At 38.6% G+C, this 22,569-nt stretch overlaps 1 protein-coding gene across 2 annotated transcripts in view; it reads right to left on the bottom strand.

The window, feature by feature from the left end:
• LOC124159521 (sodium-dependent proline transporter-like) overlaps positions 1–22,569 on the bottom strand; it is a 242,252-nt gene that overhangs the window by 145,760 nt on the left and 73,923 nt on the right. Inside the window, exon 2 of one of the 2 annotated variants that reach the window (XM_046535385.1) lies at positions 13,292–13,372. The exons of the other annotated variant lie outside the window; for it this stretch is intronic. Coding sequence (XP_046391341.1) covers positions 13,292–13,372 — 81 coding nt within the window. The remainder of the gene's footprint in view (positions 1–13,291; positions 13,373–22,569) is intronic. 2 annotated transcript variants of the gene reach the window in all.

The raw sequence follows: 22,569 nt of genomic DNA, 5'->3' as shown, positions 1-22,569 counted from the left end.
GGCGGCAAATACGACGGACAAGGAGAATGGGAGGGATGGACGCACGGAAACGGATAGAGAAGCGGCTGCGCTGCGAAACAAAAACCTACTTTGCCACCATCTAGGGTATCTACGTAAGCGTTGAAATTGGTTTAGCAGATAAAAAGTTGCTTTCGTTAATTATCGTGCAGAAACAGCATTATTTTTTAATTACAATTTAAATCGAAAGCAAATATGCCGTTATTATTATACTGTAGCCAAATTTTCAAATTATTATTTATCATTTTTTAGCAGTGATAAGTAATTCATTATGTGAAATGCTATAATAGCCTCAGCGACAGATTTTGAGTCAAAATAGAGCCTTTTCTTGAATATGATACCAGTGCCATAAATCTGAAGAATTTGTAGGTGAAATCAAGAGAATTCGGTCTCATTTTTAATTGGAAAGGGGAGTTAATTGTGGGGTGTCGTCGTGCTTCTCCGTACGCTACACGTGATTATTTAATGTCAAAACTCTCCCGCCCGTTGAATGCCTAAAAAAAATAATGGAGGAATTTAGTCAGTATTTACTCGTTGGTTTATCCCAAAGGTTGATTTGGATAGGTGACCTCCCCCTCTTGTAATTTTTGCTTTGTGTTGTCCGAGTACTTTATTCACGTAGATTTCGACCCGCCAGCGTTCAATTGTGTCAAGAACTCTCTCCACTGGGCTACCACGATCCCACTAATCGATATTATTTTCATCTACTGATGGTGGTTACAAAAATATGATTCATCAAACCAGGGAAGAATTTTATATTTTTATTACACGTATTTTTAGCGTCAAATGTCAATACGAAGGTATTACTTTCATGCAAATAAAATAATGTGATTTTGGTAAATATTTTGTAGCCCTTGATTAGTACAGGGTGGCATAGAGGATAGACGCGGAGGGCGGATACACTTATTATTATTGCTCAGGGTTCATCTTAGCCTAGAAATGCCGCAGGACAACCTAGGAGGGAATTAAATGAGGAAGGTAAAGGAGGCGCAACGGTATAATAATAACAATTTCGTATTTATTTTTCAAGCGAATTTAGGACATCATTGTCCTCTCTTACAATTAACTTGATTGACAATCACAAACATCCATGCCCTGGATGGTGATCAGTCCATCCAGGCGGGATTCGAACCCGCGACCTCTAGGTTAGTAGTCGGGGATTCTACCCCAGCGCCACTGAGGCCAGCAAATGGGATGGAATATAGCGGAAGAAGGACGTGGGAGATGAATGCGAGCGGTGACATGTTGGCCGGACAGTGTGCGGATTACTTGGCTGCTTGCCATTGGGTCCCGGGTTCAAAACCCTCGTGAAACCGGACACCCCACTCTAAAATCTTCGAAGTGCAAAGAGGTCCAGAACGGAATGGAACGGGCGCTCAAACCTGAATTTCTTTATTCACGCGTCCGTGGCTTTGACTGGGCTGAGCTCTACCCTCGCATATCCAAATCAACCTTAAGGTAAAATCACTTGGTGAGTATTCTTGCTCTGTCCTACTTCGTTACGCCACGCCGCGCCGCTGACTCGGGAGAGCGAGCGGAACGATGGGAGGAGGCTAGAGAATTGAAAGGAGAAGGCATTGATAGAGGCGGGTCCATGGGAGGAGGGCCCCTGAAAACCAAGTGCGCAGAGACGGAGACGCTAGATAAGGGTTTAAGAGCGATCCCTTGGGGTGGGCGGGATCTGGGAAAGGCATCGGCGGAAGCCTTAAAACAACTGAGGGGCGACGGCTCATGTGAGATTATGATGATGAATCTTAATGCATTGTTTTGAGGAGTGTCAACAGATGACGCAGTTAGCATCCCACGCGTTTGCATTGCCGAGGGAAGGGAACCACTCGTGGCCTTGGGAATAGAGTAGACCTTGGACTTAGTTTAGACGGATCTATACTCCAATAGATACGGAAACTTTTTCACTACTCTATACTGATGAATACCGGGACAATGACGGTTTGATGAAGACGTTTACATTTTTTTTATAATCATCGCCGAGTGTGACAGAGTATTACAAGTAACGAGACCCATATTTTTCCGTTTCTCGTTCCCTCATTTCCTTCTGGAACTATTCGCGGCAAAAAATCGTGGGTCCGAACCCTTGAGAAGATTAGTTGATGACGCCACCTAATGTTACCGTGCGAATCACCGATTCCAAGCTAGTCCTTAGCCTTATGTATGAGCCTCCCGAGGTTTATTGTTTTTTACACACTGATGACGAATTCCTTTCTTCAGCGAAAGGTTCTCCCTAAACGAGTCGATGTATTTTAACTCTAATGACGTCACCGACCCATGAAAAGTAGGCGGCGACTTTCGCAATTTTTATTTGGAAAATATCAGGGATGGCTGAACGAGGAAGATTTTTTTCTTCACAACCTGTTTTTCCTTTTTTCCTTTCCCTTCTTGCAACTTCATTCTTTTTGAGAATCAAGATTTCCCGCCTAAGTTAATACCAGATTATTGAAGATCTAGCTGGCGTAATGAACTGTGACGGATTGATTCGGTTGATATTCATCGATGAAGGAATTTTAAGGATATTCGTTAGAAACAGGAAATTCTCCGGGAACATTTTAAGGAATTGAAATACGTTATCATACAAATATTGGACCGTTGGAGACATGTATAGAAAGCTACTCCAACCCAATATTAGAATTGTTATCCAATCGTATTTAACTTGGGAATCCTATAATTTTCTCATTAGTTTTTTAGTAACCTTTACTCTGATCATCCTTAACAAATTTCCTTACTATTTGATTTCTTATTTATTTATCCCCGATTATGTCCCATCATAACGATTTAGATCGTACTGTTCCTTATATTCTTTATCGTTCACTGCACCTCTGAAAACCATTTTATCTCCGTTTCGATTCAACTTCCCCGCCTGTTGCCAATGCTCTAATCTCACAACCAATATTCGTGCGTCTGAAACTTGGACTACAACTGGTCCATAGGTTTCTTTCTTCGATAATTCACTTAGATAATCGCCTTTGGCACTTTTTTAAAATATTAGTATGTTCGATGTCATCGTGATATCTTCTCTTCGATTTTTTTTCAATTAAGAACTAGTTTGTGGCAATTTCCCATGTTGCTCTGCTATGCCTATTTCCCTGAATGTTATCGTCAACTGTTTTCCTTAAAGATATTTCTTCGAATATTCGTTTTCATGGTCACTGGTTTTCTGGCAATAAAGAACGAATATGATTAGTACCCCTTTTCATAATGCTCACATAGTGAATCTTTTTTATGGCAATGGTTTTGTAATCTTGTTATTTTCGCTTAGATGCCTACATACTATGTAGACGGCACCTTTTCATGCACTTTAACTATCTGTGAGATTCACATAATGAATCCATGACTGCCTTGAATATCTCCATTCAATAAGGATATCTATAAGAATTAAAATGATTAAAGGTTTCTGGCAATAAAAAACGAGGATCTAATATAAGAATGAAAATCCTTTATATTAGCCGATATATACGGTTCTGCGTAAGAATAAAGGGTGGCGTACCCACATAATCGAAGAAAACACATGGCGTAGTTTCGGCCTTTCGAAGGAAAACAAAGATTAGAGGGCGTTTGATGAAATTTCCAGAAGGATGGGAGAGTTTTGCTACCTATTTGGAGCTCGTGATGACGCCACAAAAGTTTCCAAGTTTTTTTTTCCAAGTTTGAGGACTCTTGGACTTTTATTACGTCGGCCCCCGTACAAAAACACGGCTAGCAATTTTCTTCAGAGCCGAACCATTCCTGGTGGCCACGCCTATTTTCTTGAATTATGGATATATTATGTCACATTACTTGACTCTTTCTTGCTGTGCAGCACGTGGATGCCATCTCATGGCCCTTTACTTTTTGTTTTCCTTCAAAAAGTCTCCTTTTTTGCTCATCTTCTACGTATTTTTTAGATTAACTTTTTACGAAGGCAATGGTACTTATGTAGCACAGGGCTGTCAAGAAACATTATTAATGGATAATTCATGTATTTTTACTAGCCATCGCTACTAATAATGTTGCCAATTGGCTAGATGAGTTTAGTTTATTGGCAAAAGTAGCTTAACTTAAAATCTGAATGGTTGCATAAACTTACTTTTGCATTTTGCTCCGAACGCTACTGTCATTTTCTGGTCGTGAGATATTTCATGTGAACTTTTTGTTCTCACCTGTCTGTCTGCTGGCTAATCCTAATCAAATCGATCGATATAAATACTTCTATCTCGAGATTGATTTATAGGTTTCCCAAGGTATTTTGCCTTCTTCTCTTAGATTTTGTTGAGTCCACTAACGATTTGTCTCTCATTTTTGTCTTTAAAATTTCAAATTATCCTCAATGTCTTCCATTCATCTTGTTACAAAAATTGGCCTCATTCTGGTCGTATCTCTAAAAGGGGTACAATTCCAAGGCTATAAATAGGATGGAAAGAAATAATAACTGCGAATTTGACTAGGTAAGAAAATTTATTGTGACCCGAGTTTCAACAAAAATTTGTTGATAAATTCTAACTTACAGCAAGTCATTTGTTTTGGGTTGTGTTTCCTGGGGTAATTAGTGAATTATAAATGTAGTACTCATGACTGCAAGGTGATTATGAAGTAGACTCTAGGGACTTTAGATGTATGGTAGAATAATCCATAGACACTATTGTCTATCCACTATCTTCCTTGCTAATTGCCAAAATTAAAATGAATTGGAATTTTTCCCGCTAATTGCCTCGCGAAGCGGTTTTAGATCGTTTTAAGTTGCGGCGAATATGGAGAGGATTTCTTCAACTCCTTCTTCCCGTTAAGTTGCTTCAAGTTGTTACGTCACCAGATAATTTTCTTAGATTGTCTATTGGGAAGTCTGAAGATATTACGGAATATAAATTATTTTTGGGATACGTTTCTCGTTCTCATATGCTAGCGTTGTATCATATGTCCCTAGAATCATGTGATTGGATTTACAATTACCGGAACGTCATTGATTTACTCTTGCCTATAAACATTATTTGACGAGAGTGGTAAAAATCCCACGCAGTGATGACTCGAACGCGTGACTCCAGTATTCGTGGGCGGGGAATGACCTAAGGTCACCGGCGGGGGTGGGAATTTCATTTCTCGTCGTCTCATTAGTGGAACTAAGAGGAGAGGAGCCGTGGTCACAAGGGACAGACTACCCTTAGAGAAAGAGAGGGGTGTGTCAAGCGTCTGCGTCTGTCTCCCATTGGTTCTTCACCCTCTCCTCTCGCCTCCACCCTCTCGCATTCCATTCTCTCCGGGGTCCGAACTACCTGGAAATCACGTACGCTAATTATGAAGTTCTACTCCCTCGGCCCTCCTTACCTCTCATTTCATCTGCCAACTCACGAGTGGTCAATATTTTCCTCTGCCGTCGGGAATACTTTCTCCTCTCGAGGTGCTAATAATGTCCTTCTGCGTGGGCTTTAGGGTCTTAGAGCTTGAAAAAAATATATGAAGCCTTTCGCTCTCTTCATTCAGGTGGAATATGAGGGTTAAGCTCAACCGTTATTAAGTCTTAGATGTGTCAGGGTTTCTAGAACTCAAGGAAATCAGTATGACTAGGAAAATCTCGAAGAATATTATTTTCAGCGGTAATATCGGTGAAATCGCTGAGAAATATGGAATCGACTCTGCAGTTTACTGTGGTGTCAATGCATTAAACAGCAGCAGAACCGATATCTCCTTTCTGGCAAGTTGCTAATTCAAATCACTTCAGCTGTCGCATTTGGTATTCCCTTGGCACAATTTATTCCTTGCGGAAGTACAGGGGCATAAAGAACGGTCCTTTATCGGCAAGTTGCGAGGTAATATTTCCCTGGGGTAGTCGAATGTTGTAGCATTCCATCTGTTTTAGAATATAATCCGAATTTTAGTTTAGGTATTATTTTACTTTTTCCCCTTAACAATCACCTTTGGAAAACTCAATTGCATCAGAAGTGAAGGCTTCTCGGGTGCTCCATCGGGTAATCTCCTCGATGGCTCCCGACGTTTCGAGGTACGATTTGTACTCTATGCTCAGGGCTGAATGTCGTGGCACAAGAATCTCTCAGCCCTGAGGACTCGTGCCTCGAAACGTCGGCAGCCATGGAGGGGATTACCCGGTAGATCACCCGGACAGCCTTCATTACCAGCACACACCGGGAAAGCATCAGATCTTATTTCAATTTTGTCAGTTTTCTTTCAACTTTTTGGTCCTTTTATATCCATGTAGTTAATAGGAAAGTGTGGCTGTAGTAGTATAACCATTTCGCGGGAGATTATTTAAAACTAAGAAAGGGTGGAGTGTGGAAAACTAATCTCTATCATGAAATATTATATTTTTCTACCATCCGATTTTTGTTTATTTCACTCAGCGCATTGAAAAGTTTAAAATTTATCCTTATCTTTAAACGTCCCAAACCAGTGCCAATTAGTAGCTCACTGTAATTAACGAGTAAAAAATTATTTTCTCTGGCGAAATAAAAAATGCTTGGAAGACTTGGAATTTCGGGCAATGCCCAGCTTCTAGAAATACTGTGTGTGAATGTGTGGTTCGTGGTGACTGATAGGACAAAAATACTCAAAGGAGAGCACGGACCTTGAGCTTATTGGGCCACTAAGTAGACCTCTGTGCTGTACAGGTTCGTCATTTAAACATATGAATACATCGTCTCAAAAGGAAGCAGGTCAATCATTCAGGTGAAAAGCGGAGAGTTGCCATTTTTATTTAAAACGATTAGCGTTTAAGTTTCTTTTTACGGCAAACAATCAAAGTGTGCGTGTGAAAAAATGTAAAACCCTCGAGAAGTCTCATAAAATCTCTGAATACGGCCGATTATGTGGAGTGTTCTTCTCAGATTGTTATAAAAGCTCTAACATATTTTTTCCTCAGCTGCTAATCAAAAGGCACAATCAAATATTTGATAGCTATAAAAAACAAATGGATAACCTTCTGTTTTGTTATCGTCTTTTCTTCGCGGAAAGGAGGTCTCCTTTGATCTTTTATGCGAAAGAAGGGAAATCGTAAATGGATCATTCGGTAGGGCCAATCAATATCCCTAGGAAGAGGACGTAAGATTATCTTTTGGCGGGTTCCGAAGGCTTCCTGTTCACTCGTCTACCAAGGTCCTTAATTCCCTTAATCTTATTTTCATACGATTCGTGAGTATTTTGAGCGGACCTCATTTGAATAGTGACCTTGTTATCGAAGCCGTAATTTTAAAGCTACTACTTGCTGTTTCTTTTGGCACAAAATACCTAATACGCTACCGTCATAGCAGGATATCCCTATGATGGTGTATTAAGGATGCATAGGCATTCATCTGCTTCATTTTAGACGCTTTAGCGATTTAATTTTAGAATAAATCAGGCCTTATACAAGAACAGTGGCTTTTGCGTGACTACTTTTTCTCTCAAGATCGCTTTGAATTTTGCGGTTGTGACTAAAGTTTCGCTGTCTTTATTTTCTGCAACGCCATTCTTTCTAGCGATGGAAATTTTGTGGTTTTTGTGAGTTTAGCACCAAAGGAAAAGATTTTTTAAAATTAAGAGGTGAATATTCTTAACGCTGACATGCATATTGGTGGTTATCAATTTTCGAGGATCTTATCATCTGAGTGAGTCAGAACAAACACCATTTAGCGTTCGCGACCTGAAATTTCTTAATTAAAAATACATATTCTTAATTTGACATTAAAATGCACTCATCTCCTAAGAGGGCACTCTCAACTGTAAGATTACGGAGTACAATTATGGAGTGATTTTCTGACGTTGTTGTCGAATGTCAAGAGAATATTATTAATTTAAGAATATGTTCTAAATGCTAACGTTCGAGTGGAATTCCCTATCGAATTAGGAAATAAAACATTTTGGGCTACTACACTCGACTCTTACATTTTTCTTAAATCACTTAGGATTTAAATAAATATGTTTTTCTTTGTGGTTACACGGCGTTTGCAAACCGACTCCTACCACACCAGCGTGAAAGAACATGGACGGAAAATGGAATCTTTACTAACGTGGCTCACTCACTCTCACGATTATGGTTCCTTAGCGTCGAAATTGTTCATTTATATGAGCTCTTACGAATGTGTGTACCGTGAACTCTTTTTCGTGGGGCGGGCTAACAAATAGAAAGGACCAGTGAATGAAATATGGGTAAAATGAGACGCTTCAATGACGTCATGATCGTTTCCCTCATCCCTCTACATTCGTTATGGTCATTTTATATATTCACGCTCTATTTTTCTAATTATAATTTAAAATAAAAAACCTATGACCCGCAGCAATTGAGGAATTCCCTTTGAAGTTGAATGTAGCCTTGATTCCTCTGCCCGCTTATTGAAGTAGAAGCTTCGTATTTTGTACTTCATTTAGCCGGGCACCGCTGCTAGTGTTTCTTTTGTCTTCTGTAAAAAGAAGGGGCAAATGGGAAACGCACCAACCCAATGGTTACTTATCTTTTCAAGGGTTATATTGTTGGCGTTCTCTCAGAAAAAAACATAAACAGAACAGTTTAGGTGGTGCTGCTGTAGCCAAATGCTGAGAGGAAAATTGAAACCTCGGGTTATAATATTGGACAAAAAGTTGGCAAATTCTGAGAGAAAAATAGAAACCTCGGGTTAAAATAATGGAAAAAAAGTTGGAAAATAAAATGTTTATCCATGGGCTCTATAAAATCCAATTACATCTCCTTTTCTGATTATTTGCGAGTTTTAAGTTTAGTGGAAATTCGGTTTTCTGTAGACATAAGCATCATGTATAGATATTCTATCGTATGTGATTAATAAGAAAGAGTATATCGTAAGAAATAGCGTATACACGTATTAGTAAGCCATCTTCCCGCGCATGGATAGTTGTAGACAGGTGCGATCGCGTTGCCTGAGTTGTTCCTCTGTCAATCTTCGCCCCTTGCGCAAGGACCGGAATTAGTCCTCGTTGACATTTGCTCTCAGATCTTCGTCCTTGTGTAATTTAGGCGGCGAACAATTAAAATACTAAAAGTAATTAATATTCCTCTCTGTTTTCGTGTAGATTTTTACAGGAATCCCAGGAACGTTCAGAGCCCTCAGTCATTAAAACATAAACTGACTTGAGTTGACGCGACATAGTGTTGATTACTGTGTTTATGAAGGACCCTTGTTGACGTGAGAACCTAACCGCTTGATTGATGAATGTCCTCTGATTAGACCTGCATTGTGGGTGGCTGAGGGCGCTGAAGTCTTCGCGTCTCTAAAATGATGGAGGTTGACAAGAAAGGAATGATAATGGTGGAGTGAATTCACAAGCTAGCCACCATCCGGTCGTCTCTTTTTGATGAGTGGCTGCTTTCAGGAGACAAGAGAGGGCTGTGCGAAGCGTTCTTCTCTCCACTGTGACACATTTCCCATTCAATGGGGAGTTTCCTCCGCTGCTCCACTCTCTTCACTCGGATTAAGAAACCAAGGAGTTATCTTCCGAGAGGGCCATCTTGTTTTTCTTTCGTTTGTTTTTGTCCTCCTTCAAGACTCTAATCGGAGAAGATTGATGGTACAGTCGACCCTTTTCTCGCTCTTTATCGCATTAATCTCCCTTAAATGCAAATTCTAGTCTCTCATGTTGGCTTATTTGTTATAACTGCGTTCTGCCCTTAAGTGAATGCCGTGTTCTCGTCGTTTTCGGGGTATTCACTTCATTCTTTTAATTTCACCAGCATTTCTCTTAGTCGCGTGAGCGATTGCAAATACTTTTACCGATGAACTTACATAACTCATTACTTGTAGAAAATTTCTCACCTCCGGGTTTTGCAATTACACGGTCATTTTTTCGTTTATACATTTTTTCCCGTTTCTTTGTTCAGGGACGTAGATATGGTGCTAGTATTTAAGTTTCATCGTATATCTTATATCATGTAACTATTTTTCATAACGACTCCATTACATGCAATCAATTGTTTAAAACCTGGTTTTGACCAAATTTATGGTCGATTTACCTGGTGAAATTTCTTGGAAAAATTTTTCGTAGCTTAAATTGCATGAGAAAATAACATGATCATGTGAAATATATAATTTGGAAAAATAATTTCATGCCTATATGCCTTTCAGATAAAAATGATATCGAAGTAAAATGAAATCGCTTTTATTTTTCGGTATTTTTCTCCAAGTTTGTTTTCTGTAGCATGTTAGGAGACCGTTCGGGGCTTAATTTATACCCTCCAAAGCCCAAAACGTAATTAATCAGCAGTTACAATTGCTGCATCTTAGTTTTTTTGTGGGATAACCTAATTCATAGCGTTACGTAACCATGGTGACTGTGAACTCGAGGGTCTGAAATTGCGACTTCCTCCATCGGAGCGGTCTGCTTTTCGTTTTTATTCTACGGCGTCCTCCAGGCTTCATTTCGTTACCCCGTGCAGACACCGTGATCCGTGCACGGAAGTAATTGGAAATATATTGAATTCTTCCCGGAGCAGGATTCGCCGCAACAAGGCAGGAGGTAACTCGTTCTACTTATTGCTCCTACGGCCCCTTCTCGTGTCGCACTATTTCCGCTATTTCTCCCGCCATTTTTTATCATCTTGTCGTGGAATTCACCTTAATTTACCAACCCACGTCATTGGAGCGCTTCGCGCGACTCCCTTTCCCTGTTATTTGCGGGAGAGTCCGCAAGAAAAATTCCTCGGCTTCCCCTCCCTCTCTCTCTCCACTTACGGATGGCGACACCGGAATATCTGAGCGACGTCATGTGCCATCCTCCACTCGCCCCTCTTTCTTATTAATCCTTGAGAAGGAGGAACAAGGAGGTAAGGCGGCGGGATGAAGGCTGCGGAGCGAAGTAGGATTAAGGAATCGCCCGGGAGTGCCTCGCGAAGGCACGAGGATAAGGGATGTTGGCTGCAGTCTCGGCTTGGGGTTGGTTGGTGCGTTTCTGGGAATGTTCATTTGATTGGCGGCCGGGAGAGGGAGGAATGGAGGAGGGCTTTGGGAGGAGCTGGCACTGGAAGGAGGATTCCACCATCTCATGGGAAACCCACCCACGTGGGTTAATGTGTGCGCGAGAAAAGGGATGGATTGAGAGGGTGGGAGAATTGAAGTTGCCGATGACGGCGGAAGGGAGTGTGGAGAGAGAGAGAGAGAGGTTTTGCGACGGAAATTAGAGTGTACACAAAGGCGCCTGTCGCACCGGGAGAGCGCTTAAGCGCCACCTCTCACCCGAGGAGATAGCAATGCCTAAAGAAACCTTAGGGAACGGGACCCATCACTTACCGCGACCAAGATCCTCGGCGATCTTTTTGCGGATGGAAGTGAAATCTTCATTTGCGTAAAAATGACTGTGACTCTTTTGTCGCATTTTCATCGAAAGTATGCGAATCTGTATTTTAGGCCAACAAATATTTTGTATATATGCGTAGCGTGAAATGATCACAGCGTCGTGGATGGACAAATACAACTCATGCAAAATTTAATTGGTTCTTGGCGATGGTGGCCTTCCTCCAAGGTTGGCATTCAATCTTATTTAAATTTAATTTAATTTTTCGTTTACCGTCGTACTATGGTAGACGCGGTCATGAGAAGAAAACAAAAGAAATAGACTGCAAAACAGAGAGATTTAAAATGCCATTCTTCCCTCGTACCATTAAGGATAGCAACGGTGTCAAAATTAATAGAATTAATAGCGTCACTCGCAAGGATGACTCATTGCATGTTTTTTTCCATAGTTCTAACCTTGCATGTATTTGCTCTAGGAATTACTAACCATTAGCAAGTTCTTTTAATGAATAAGCATGTATATTTTGCTAGCGTGCACTATATTTCTTTGACTGTGCGGTGTGCTTGTAGGGGTCCTCTTGCATGCTGCATGTTGGTGATTGGTCACCCACTCCCAAACACCCTAGAGGTGGCTCGCAGGGTATTATGTAGATGTAGATGAAATAAAAGTAATTATATGCTCTTCTTATTCATCGGGGTGCCTGGATACTATCCTGAGTTTTCGACTTTCCATTTCTTCTTTAAACTCTTGAATAGTACTCATAGATTATTACTAAGGACACAGTTGAAATAAATAGTAATTTTGATCGGTTGTCGATTGTAGGAAAATATATCACGCCATACTCCAGTGTAATTTTTTTACTTACGACCAGTTCAAGCTTGTATCTTAATTTATAGAATCTGTTATTCAAGTTAATAATAAAATACACCAAAAAGTTGCCGATAGGTGTATGCATATTGTACCTGCATTTTATACACCAAATTTATATCTTTTTTGGGATATCAAATGTCGTCAGAATAAATTTGAAACGTCTCTCTTTTAATTTTTTATTTTTATTTATTGGTAATTATTTCGTGGTTTATTGTAACTCCCGTGATAAATCTAAAAAGTCTGTCAGTTAACAGTTAAACATCAATTAGTACAAAATTTTCATGACATTCACCCGAACCTGCTCATCGAGTTTGCTGCGTTTAACCTGACTGGATCGTGAATTTTACAATCACCACAGTGCACCTATTTCAAGCTAACATGCAGTTACATCAATAACGAAACTGTTGAAATACCACAAAACATATAATAATTCAAGCACAAAAACAACTATGCAGTACACCATCGACGAAGAGAAACATTTATGGGGAGTGAACATTAATTACACATTGAATGGGAAACAACTACTGCTATGTATTGTTTCTGCCTAATGTAGTCATACAATTACTACAAAAATATTCAATTAAAACCTAAAGGTTGTGTTGGTAAATAAAATACCAGAGCAATTAAAAAATTTATCCTTTCCGATTCAGTAAATATTTTAATGGAGACCTTTTTAAGAGCCAGGCATACAAAATTTTGTAAAATCTTAAATCTAGGGGGATGGTATAAAAATTATCAAGTTACTTGCTGACTCGGAAAATGTTGTTTTGCCATATTAACTATTTCCAGTGAATATTGAAAAAAACAACTCCGCGAATAAGTTCTGAATAACATACAAATTATAAGATAACTTTTCAATGCGTTTCTTAATGTCTCTTAAGTGTTTGAGTAACCATCATAAATATTTAATTCTCTTTCGAAGTTTCGAAAATTTTATTTTCTTCTTAAGGGTTTGGAATGTTAGTAAATAGTCGTTTTGGGCATGTAACGAATTTTTGTAAATGGATTTCGAAATGCGTAACCTCATCATTTTACCAACACTTTAGAGGATTAAAAACATTTATATAACACCAAGGGGTTAAGATTGACATTTGTCAGTAATTTTCAATGATGGTGATTTAAAAATCATTAACAGTGGAAATGGGGTAACTTTATGTTTGGTGGTGGATATTTTGTGGTATGTACTGACCTTTGTGTGAGGCTGCTTCTGCGTCGAGGCTTTGCAGCTCCTTCTCGCACCAGACGATTCCCTTGGGCGCCCGGCCAGGGTCTGTGGCGGAGAGAGAAAAGAAGAAGGGGAGAGGGGCGATAGAGAAGGGTTGCTACAGTGATTGGTCGTAAAAGAACAAAATGGGGATTTGATAAATGATAAAGCCAGGGAGTCAAAATAATGTCACATCTATTCAGGAAAGGGTTCGAATCGGTAAACATTGAGTCACAATAGGTGCATACGGAAAAAATTACGTCTAAATTAGACTAAAAGGAACAAAATGCCTTATTCAACGTGTAGGATAGCTTTAAACAATATATACTCCCTAAAATTTCCCTTTACGTCAATTTATTGTGTTATTTGAACCCTGATTAAATATTAATGCGTATTAAATTATAAATTTCATTCCACCTGAGCATTAACTACTGTTCATGTTACTATTTAATTGAACAATGACTAGTTTTTATCACTTTTATGTAGTTTTGAATTCATTTAAGTTGTAAAAAACTCGTATTTATTAATGTTTTATTGTCTTTTTTTGAAGGGCATTTAAAAGAAATTGCGAAATTAAGTGTTGTGAATGACTTAGGCGTTATGTTACGAACAGTTTATTATTCCCGTTACGAGGTATCTTTACGTCCAAAATGTTGAGTAATGAAGTGTAATTTATGGCTTAAATGAGAGAAATGTATTCAGGTATTTTACATAGTAATCTCATAATAAACAGAATGTAAATAATTACACATATCAAGATCTTAATTACTTCAATGATTTCATGTTCACCATACATGAGGGAATTAGTGAGGGTTGCTAGGATATCAGTCGGTAATATGAGAGAGAAGAATTTTAGTATGTGTATGAGACTGAGCGTTATAATAACGGTCATACTAGCTGGAAAATTACACAGGAAACGCATCTGTGGATTGAGTGAGAAATTATTACATCACCTCAAATTTGAATGAGCAAATTGATTTAAAAAAGTCCGTAGCAACTTTTGAACCATGTGTTCATAAATGGAATTTTTTACCGAATCATTTAAGGTTTAACCGCAGAATATTTTCCCTTGTATTCTTTCAACATATATTTTTCTGTTTGCTTATGTAGTGACGAGCGGGTGCAGAATATAGATTAGTATTTTTGTGACCATAATTTCTAGCATGACTTCTTGAGAAAAATGAATCGCTTACACAAAGCTACGCCTCAAACGTCAATGACTTCTTGTCTCGTTTGTCTTTATTTTGCTCGACATCCATTCTTTTCTTCTTAATAATGGCGATAAGAATGAAGAACTCTTATTTTTCTTTTCGTTTAAGGCTGCTTACTCAAGAGGAGTATTTTCAATTGTCTTTAATTTTGTGGTCATAACTCTATTCTAGGCTTAATCATTGTTATATTTGCAATTAATGAGCTTGTATGAGATTCCAGGCACCGCTTCTCGGTTACTGTTCCTCAGAAGCATTTTTATGCGCTAAATTAACAAGTGCTTAAGACTACTTGGTTGCCTGAATGTGCATCTTGCCTACTTCAACATCAATTCAATTAAATTGATCATCCAATTAGCAAGAAATCATCCTATAGACATTGGTTACAAGCATAGCACAGGTTCTCGGTTGCTATTCCTTTTTTGGCACTCAATTACTCTGTATTGATCTAGCCATTTTTTTTTGGCGTGAATCTAATGTTTCTCTAAAAAATCAGTGTAATTTCATAAGTACTCATCAATTTTTTTCATTAATTTTCCTCGCAATATATGACTGGAGTAAAAATCATCCCAAAGGCACCGGTGACAGTCATCGCTTCTCGGTTACTGGTCCTTTTTAGGCACTTAAATGCGCTAAATCAACAATTTCTTAAGTCGATTTGTTTCCTTTTTATGCGTTAAATTAACTATTGATTAACGTGATTTCTTTGCCTTAATTCTAACGTGGTTACTCTTGCCTACAGTAACATAATTTTTAGTCAATTAATTATCTAATTAGCAATATTAGCATACGAAAGACCCATGTCCCAGGCACTGGTTCTCGGTTCTTGATTCATTTTTAACTATGCCAAATATATATATACTATATATTTGCATGAATTATAATCTAGTCTTCGATAACATGAACGTCATTTAATTAGTTCGGATCTGTTTTTTTTATTTATTTAGCTCGCATCGCCTAATTAGAGGGAAAAGGATCGCAAAGACCCCGCTTCCAGGCACCGGGTCTCGCTTCCGGCTGATATTGAAGCACTCTCATGAGCTAAATTAACAATTTCCTGAAGCGATTCCCTGATGTTAATCTTGCCTGCGATAGTATCAACTGTATTCTATCTATTATCTGACAAGCGAAATAAAAAACCATATGGTACCTCGGTTTGTTTGCCTGAATTTTAATCGTGTCCACAATGTAAGATTGTTATTTGCATTGATCGTTCAATTACCAATTATAGCACCCGAAAGACACCGGTTCTCGGTTCATGTTCCTTTATAATGCACTAAATAATTGGTACGATCAGTCGATTTGTCTACCTGAATGTTAATCTTGCCTACTGCTAGCCCATGGTGCTTGGAACCAGTGTCTTTAGGAATAGTTTTTGCTAACTAAACGGTCAAGTACATGAAATTGATTTTATCATAGGTAATAAGGCAAGCAAATCGTCTTGAGCAAATGTTAATTTTGTATACTTAAGTACAAGTTAAGGCACATGACCCGAGAAGTCTTTGGGATGAGTTTGCTAATTAGATGATGAAAAGAAGAAATGCTATTCTCTCAAAGAAGCGACAATAAGTTTATCAATTTATTCCTGCTTCTTTTAGAGTAAGGAATAAAGGTATATTCCTTGTCGAAATACCTCTAGCTGGCAAATATCGGTATCTGTAGGAGACTCATATAGTTTTTATATCACTACAACAGCAATTTATACCCATATCTTGAAAGATTATTATGTTTGGCAATATCCTTTGCCATCGTCTCCTTTCTCGGCTACAAGTCACTGAAACTTATTTTCCCTTACTCAATTCCTATCCACTCTCTTCATATTGACTTAATAACGAAGGATCTTCTGCTCGTATGCGTCACTTACAAGGGCATCCACTTCACATTCCTCTTGAACCCACTTATTGCCAACTATATCTGCCCCTGAAATTATTGCGCAAAACTCTCTTATAGGATACCACTTCCTTCCGAATACTGACGACTTCTCTGCTTATCCTGACACATTCAAGGTCCCCTATACGTTCAATGAAGCAGGGCGGAGAACACTCATGTTTATTGCATTTTTGTACCTTGGGTAGAAATTCATTCCTTGATGCACTGCATGCACTCTCCGCAATGAGACATTTGCCGACTATTCTTTGAGCAATATGTATCTCTGTATCCATAATGTAGCTAAAAACCCTAATGGAAACTATTTTCAGTGTTATTAAATAGCGTAGGTGCTCTTGTTTTTCTGAAGTTGAGTGGCATTTGAGTGAACGTAGGGAAGTAAGGGAAAAAATTCCCATCTCAGTGTGTTTGCAAAAACATTTTTTACCACGGCCGTTAATCTGTTTTTGTTTCCTTTCCTCGTAAAACGTATTCATTCCTTCATGCTAATTCTGCGTTATGCATAAAAATGACGATATATCTACTTTAAGTGGAGTGAGACGGGAAATATTGCGAGGTACGGTTTTTTCAAGGGAATATGTGGGGAAGTAACGGGACCAGCGAGTTAGTATAGCATTAGAGTCACAAACCCGTTCCTCTGAAGGATATTTCGGAGAAAAGAACCGTCATTACTCTATAGGTTTATTTTAAACCTCACTTCTAAATTCGTTTCCATTGAAAATGCAATCCTCATTATGTTTTAAGGTCAATGCGGCTAAAAGTGTGTACAATGCTCTTCGAGTTATTTTTCGCCAAAAGGCGTTTTTTTGTGACTAATAACTGGAAGTCATTAATGTCGGAGTCATGTCATGCGGAACATGTTTTACCAGTTTTCTCGTTGGTGGAGAGTCAGGCCTGAGCAGTTCAATGTTACTTCTTTTGAGATTGCTTCCAATTGAACCGATGGCGTAATAGTTCTGCCACTGTCTGCATTGTTCGCAATTATGGTTTAAAACATTGAAACATTTATATATTGATGATCGGTGACTCATTAATCCTGCCCGAAGGCGTTTTGGTAGGTGAGGGTAAAGTTCGCCCCGTCATAAGCCTCAGGAGGGTGGATTTCGCGCATCCAGGATGAAGGTACCTTTTCCCTCGAACTTCGAGGAATTTGCATCGAGATAGGGTCTCCGTAGACTTCACACTAGATGTCAACCCGGGAACCTTCAATCAGCATTCTATAATTTTATCCACTTCCCCACATGAATGATAGAAACGAAAAAAATATATTGCAGAGTAATTTTGGTTTGGTTTTCCTTTATTGCGAAATTGCCCAAAGCAACAAAACTACATTTTGTACGAATACTCCATGGATATGTATTTTGCCGGCTGACCATCTCATCATGTCTTTGGAAGCCACTTACAATGCAATATGGTCCCAGTTATGTTGTTAGGAGTAAAAAACCATTCACATGTAACTTAAGTACTATACCTTCAGTATTAAATATGTATGTAGCTTACTATGATGATTCACCTCTGTACACCTTTCATGTTTATCCCCTAAAAATTTGAATAATTCTGTGTTTAGTGACACAAATAGTAAGGAACATGATAAAATTTTCGATATTGGTGCATTCATTAGGCTATGAATACGATACAACTGACATCTAAATGCATATTATAAGGCAAAAGGCATGCAGCAACGAGGGTAACAACATAAAAAACCACATGTGTGCCAAGTACAAAAACTGGCTAGTTTATCTAGTTCATATAATTAAAGACAGCTACGACGAATAGTTTATACGTACATTTATGAACTTGGATAATGCGAAAATGTTATACTACCTTGAGAAATTCTATTAGTTCCATGTAGTTCACCATAGTAAATGTTTTGGCCAAATTTGTGGCTTAAAGTAATCAACAGAGGATTAAGCAATTACAGCTTCGGATTATTCAAGTTCATGTTGGCCAATCCCAAAATACATCGAACAAATCACGCTTTTCCATTTTTCCTCATAATGTGAATATGACAGTTTCCATGGATATTCTTTGATTCCATGCGTATTTAGTATCAAATTTTTGCGGATAGATATTGCACTAGAGCAATAATTATGTTGCGCAGCTTTTCATCGAAAAACATTTATAGAAACTGCCGTTTCCGGGTTGATTAGTTGAAAATTTTACATAGTAGAGGCGATAAATTATGCAAATTTCCCTTGTTACTGATTTGTTGAAGATCCATGCTTCAGAAAACCCTTTTAGATGACCTTATATCCGGGTCGCCAGAATATCAGTAACAGGGTAATTCGCATAGTTAATCATTTCAAAGGAAGAGAATTCTTGATATCAAAGTGAAATGTTTTGCATGTGGGTGTTTACCATGATATTCAGTAATAATTAAATTAACGTTCATTTAATTCCGAATTCTTTGATCATTTATTCTTCCTGTGTGCAAATTCTATTAAACTCTTAGTAGGAATCCTGGGAATCAGAAATATGAATAATTTCTCAGTGCTGAAGTTATGTGTAATCAATTGCGTTTTTTTCTGGAATCAAACTTTAAAATTTTTAAATCAAACCAAATTAATGTTAACTTTGGTTAGAGAAAATGGTTCTCTATGCAGAAAGAATAAATTAGTTAGGTTATGCTATCTATGATTGGCCAAGCATTATATTTATCCTATATGCGTGTATTAAGGATTGCGTCAATATCAAATAAAAGTTCGGAACAAATGCGCCATTAAAAGCAAGAAAATCTTATTCAAATCCTGACCTTTGATTATTTTCGTCACCGAGGCTCCTACACTCCATGAAATAATGGGATTAACTGGGGTATTATTTACAGATAACGTGTTTGCTGCTTATTTGCCTAAAATGACAATTTGTGAGACTTTATGACTGAATAACAACTAATGCTAGTTTAGCAGTTTTAGCCTCTCTATAGCTCGGTAGATACCACATTAATTATGAAAATCAGCGGTTATGCTTTCCACGTCTTTTCAGTTGATGAAATCAGCCATAATGATATAACTGAGTGATTTAGCGGTCATTTAGCTCATAAACTTCTTTTATAACCCAAATTTTTCCTCAGTTAAAAGTAATTATGTGACTCATGGAAAGAAATACCTACTTTTTACAGTATAAAATACGGAGCTAGCTTTCAAATCCTGACCTTTGATTATTTTCGTCACCAGGACTTCTTCACTCCATAAAAATGGTGGGAGTAACTGGGGTATTATTTACAGATATCATGGATACAGTATATACATTCCTATGTGATCGAAACTGTTAACAAGAGGCTGATTTTTTTAAAAGGGCCCATTTTTAATGGTTTTTCCTGTTTTTTTTTACAATTTATTATTCAAGAAATAGTATTTTCCTTAGTCTCCTTTTGATGAGGCAACATCTTTTGAAAAGTAAAATATTTCCTCATAATTTGTTCGTATTCTGCCTTGTGTCTTCATTTATTTGGAAACGTTTGAACACCTCAGCTTTATATAATGAAACAGGAATTATACCAGGAGTTATAGCTATTCTATTGCTGTGATAACATTGCCTTTCAGTTTCCTTTACAGAATGGTCTTTAACAGATGCGTCGGACGTAAGTCTGGAGCGTAGAAATCATGATCTACGAGGCGTGTTTTTAAAGTAAGTACCGTTTTGACATAAAAAAACAACAAGTAAATTTTTTTCAAAAATAATAAATTCACTTGAAAGGCCATACTTTACTCTACTTTTCTACAAAAATTCCATTACTTTTGAGGCATTTATCGTATCTTGGGACCAGCTTTTGTATGCCATCGTCAAAGAAGCTTGCCGCCTGATTAGACAACCGCTGCTTCACGGTCGTTTTCACTTCGTCATTTTTGGCACCCAGCGTGGACACAATTTCCGATAATTTAAACATTCGGAGACTATTTCGTAAAGAACACTTCTTGAGACAGCAGGAAACTTTTCAGCTAAGGACGAAATCGTGAATCGTCTGTTCTCTTTTTTCATTTACAGTTACTTTTTGAATCAGTTCATCGGTAATGACTGAAGGTCTCCCACTTCGTTCCTCGTCATGAATGTTTGTGCGGCCATCTTTAAAGGCCCTAACCCATTTCCGCACCATTCCATCGCTCATAATGTTTTCACCGTACACTTCACTGATTTGGTGATGAATGTGAAGCACTGGTTGTCTAATCAGGCGGCAAGCTTCTTTGACGATGGCATACAAAAGCTGGTCCCAAGATACGATAAATGCCTCAAAAGTAATGGGATTTTTGTAGAAAAGTAGAGTAAAGTATGGCCTTGAGAATTTATTATTTTTGGAAAAAATGTACTTGTTGTTTTTTTATGTCAAAACGGTACTTACTTTAAAAACACGCCGTAGTTATCACTTCAACTGATGACGATTCTAAGCAGTGGGCCTGATTACATACGTAATGGGTGCATTGACTCATTTACTTATAATACATTAGTTTTATTTATTTGTTGAATGTTACTAAAAGATAACAGTGTGGTCATAACTACTGTTATGTGTTTCGCCCAGTGCAGGTTAGGAATGTAAAATTTACTTCGTTGAAACATTGGACTGGGTTCCATTTCATAAACATGAGCATTTGGCGACGCGAATCGGGCTCATGGTCTGGTGCGGGTGTGCATTCTGGGAAAATCCCTGCTTCCCCCGTTCCATGGACGGTTTCGATTCCGCATGCTGTCTGTAATATGTCCCTCCATGTGCTCGCGTCCGTTTCGCCGTTGCAATGAAAAAAAGTACAGTTTTCCTTCGAACGGACTCTTATTCAATGTTGATTTTTTTGCCCCCTTCCGTTTCCCAGCCCTATCCGACGCACTGCTTCCGACACGATATCCATTCACCAAGTGGCAAGATTGATGGGAAGAAATTAGGTAGACGCTCTCTGCTCTTGAACCCCGTGAAACGGATCTCCGTATAAATATCCGAATTTCGAATTTGGCTTGTAGATTTTCCGCCGCGCGTGGGACTGGATACCAATGGCACAGTTCCAGGTCCCCGCGCCGATGTAGCGTAGAGAGAGTGGGGGAGGGGGAAAGTGGTGCCCAGGTGGCATGGTGCAGGCACGGAGGGCATCGTTGCCACGGGAACCCTCATCACAATCTCCTATTTATGTTCTATATATTGAATACCCAGTCTGCAAATGAATATCTCCAGAGAAAATGGTTTCGCTTGCTGCAAGCACAGTTTATTTTGATAATGGTCTTTCATAATTTCAATTGATAATTCCTTTTCACTTATTTATAATTCTGTATCTGTGTGTTATGTAAATTTCAGAACTCAAAATACAAATGTTTGTTGGTATAAACAGCCATTCATTCATGTTTTGGATCTAAAATTTGTACGTCAACGTACTAATATCACGTTGTGAGTGAGTTATAGGCTGCATACTATTAGTCTTTCGTGGGAGCCAAAACCTGGAATCAAATCCTAAAAACCTTCTTTGGCTAGGGTACAAGGAGTCTACAACACGGAGGGAAATGTTTATTGCTTAGAGGGCCCTAGGATACCGTTTGCCGGCCTCGGCGGCGGTGAGGTATAATCCTCGTCTGCCTCACCATTGGTCGTGGGTTCGAATTCCGCCTGGGTTGGTAGTCGCTATCCAGGGCATGGATTTTTCTGTTGTGTTTTATTAAACCTCCGTTGTAAAGGCCTTTATGTATTGTTTACGGGGTTGCTGGAAATAAGTAAATAATGTGACGCGAACAATTTTTAAAATTGAATATCGCTCCTTCAATTTTCAATATTTTAAATTTTATGAAATTTGATTTTATTATCTTAAGGTAACAAGAAAATTTTATCCAAATATTTGGTGGGGAAGCATATTAGATGGGGAAGGGGCGCGGTATAATTGGCTTGCGGCTCAGGGCGGCTGTCGCTGACGTTTTTTGCAGCTGGTTGGGTGATGTGGGAGGCGTGGGGAGCAAAGAGATGTTTGGAGTGGGAGGGAAGATCCGATTGCATTGAGTGCTGCGGAGCCATAGCTCCGACTGCCGTGCGAGTGAACATTTGTTTCGCCGGACTCTCCACATTGGTTACGAACCTCGAGAGTACTTACTCCTTAATATAACAGTATGAGCGAATCTCTGCTTCGAAGTTGCAAAAAAACTCAAGAATCTACGTCGTATTAACTTCATTATTACATAGATATTATTTCTAACTTCATCTTA

Source organism: Ischnura elegans, chromosome 5 (assembly GCF_921293095.1).
Source record: "Ischnura elegans chromosome 5, ioIscEleg1.1, whole genome shotgun sequence".
NCBI classification, from domain to species: domain Eukaryota; kingdom Metazoa; phylum Arthropoda; class Insecta; order Odonata; family Coenagrionidae; genus Ischnura; species Ischnura elegans.
This window is presented reverse-complemented; position numbering and strand designations above follow the sequence as displayed.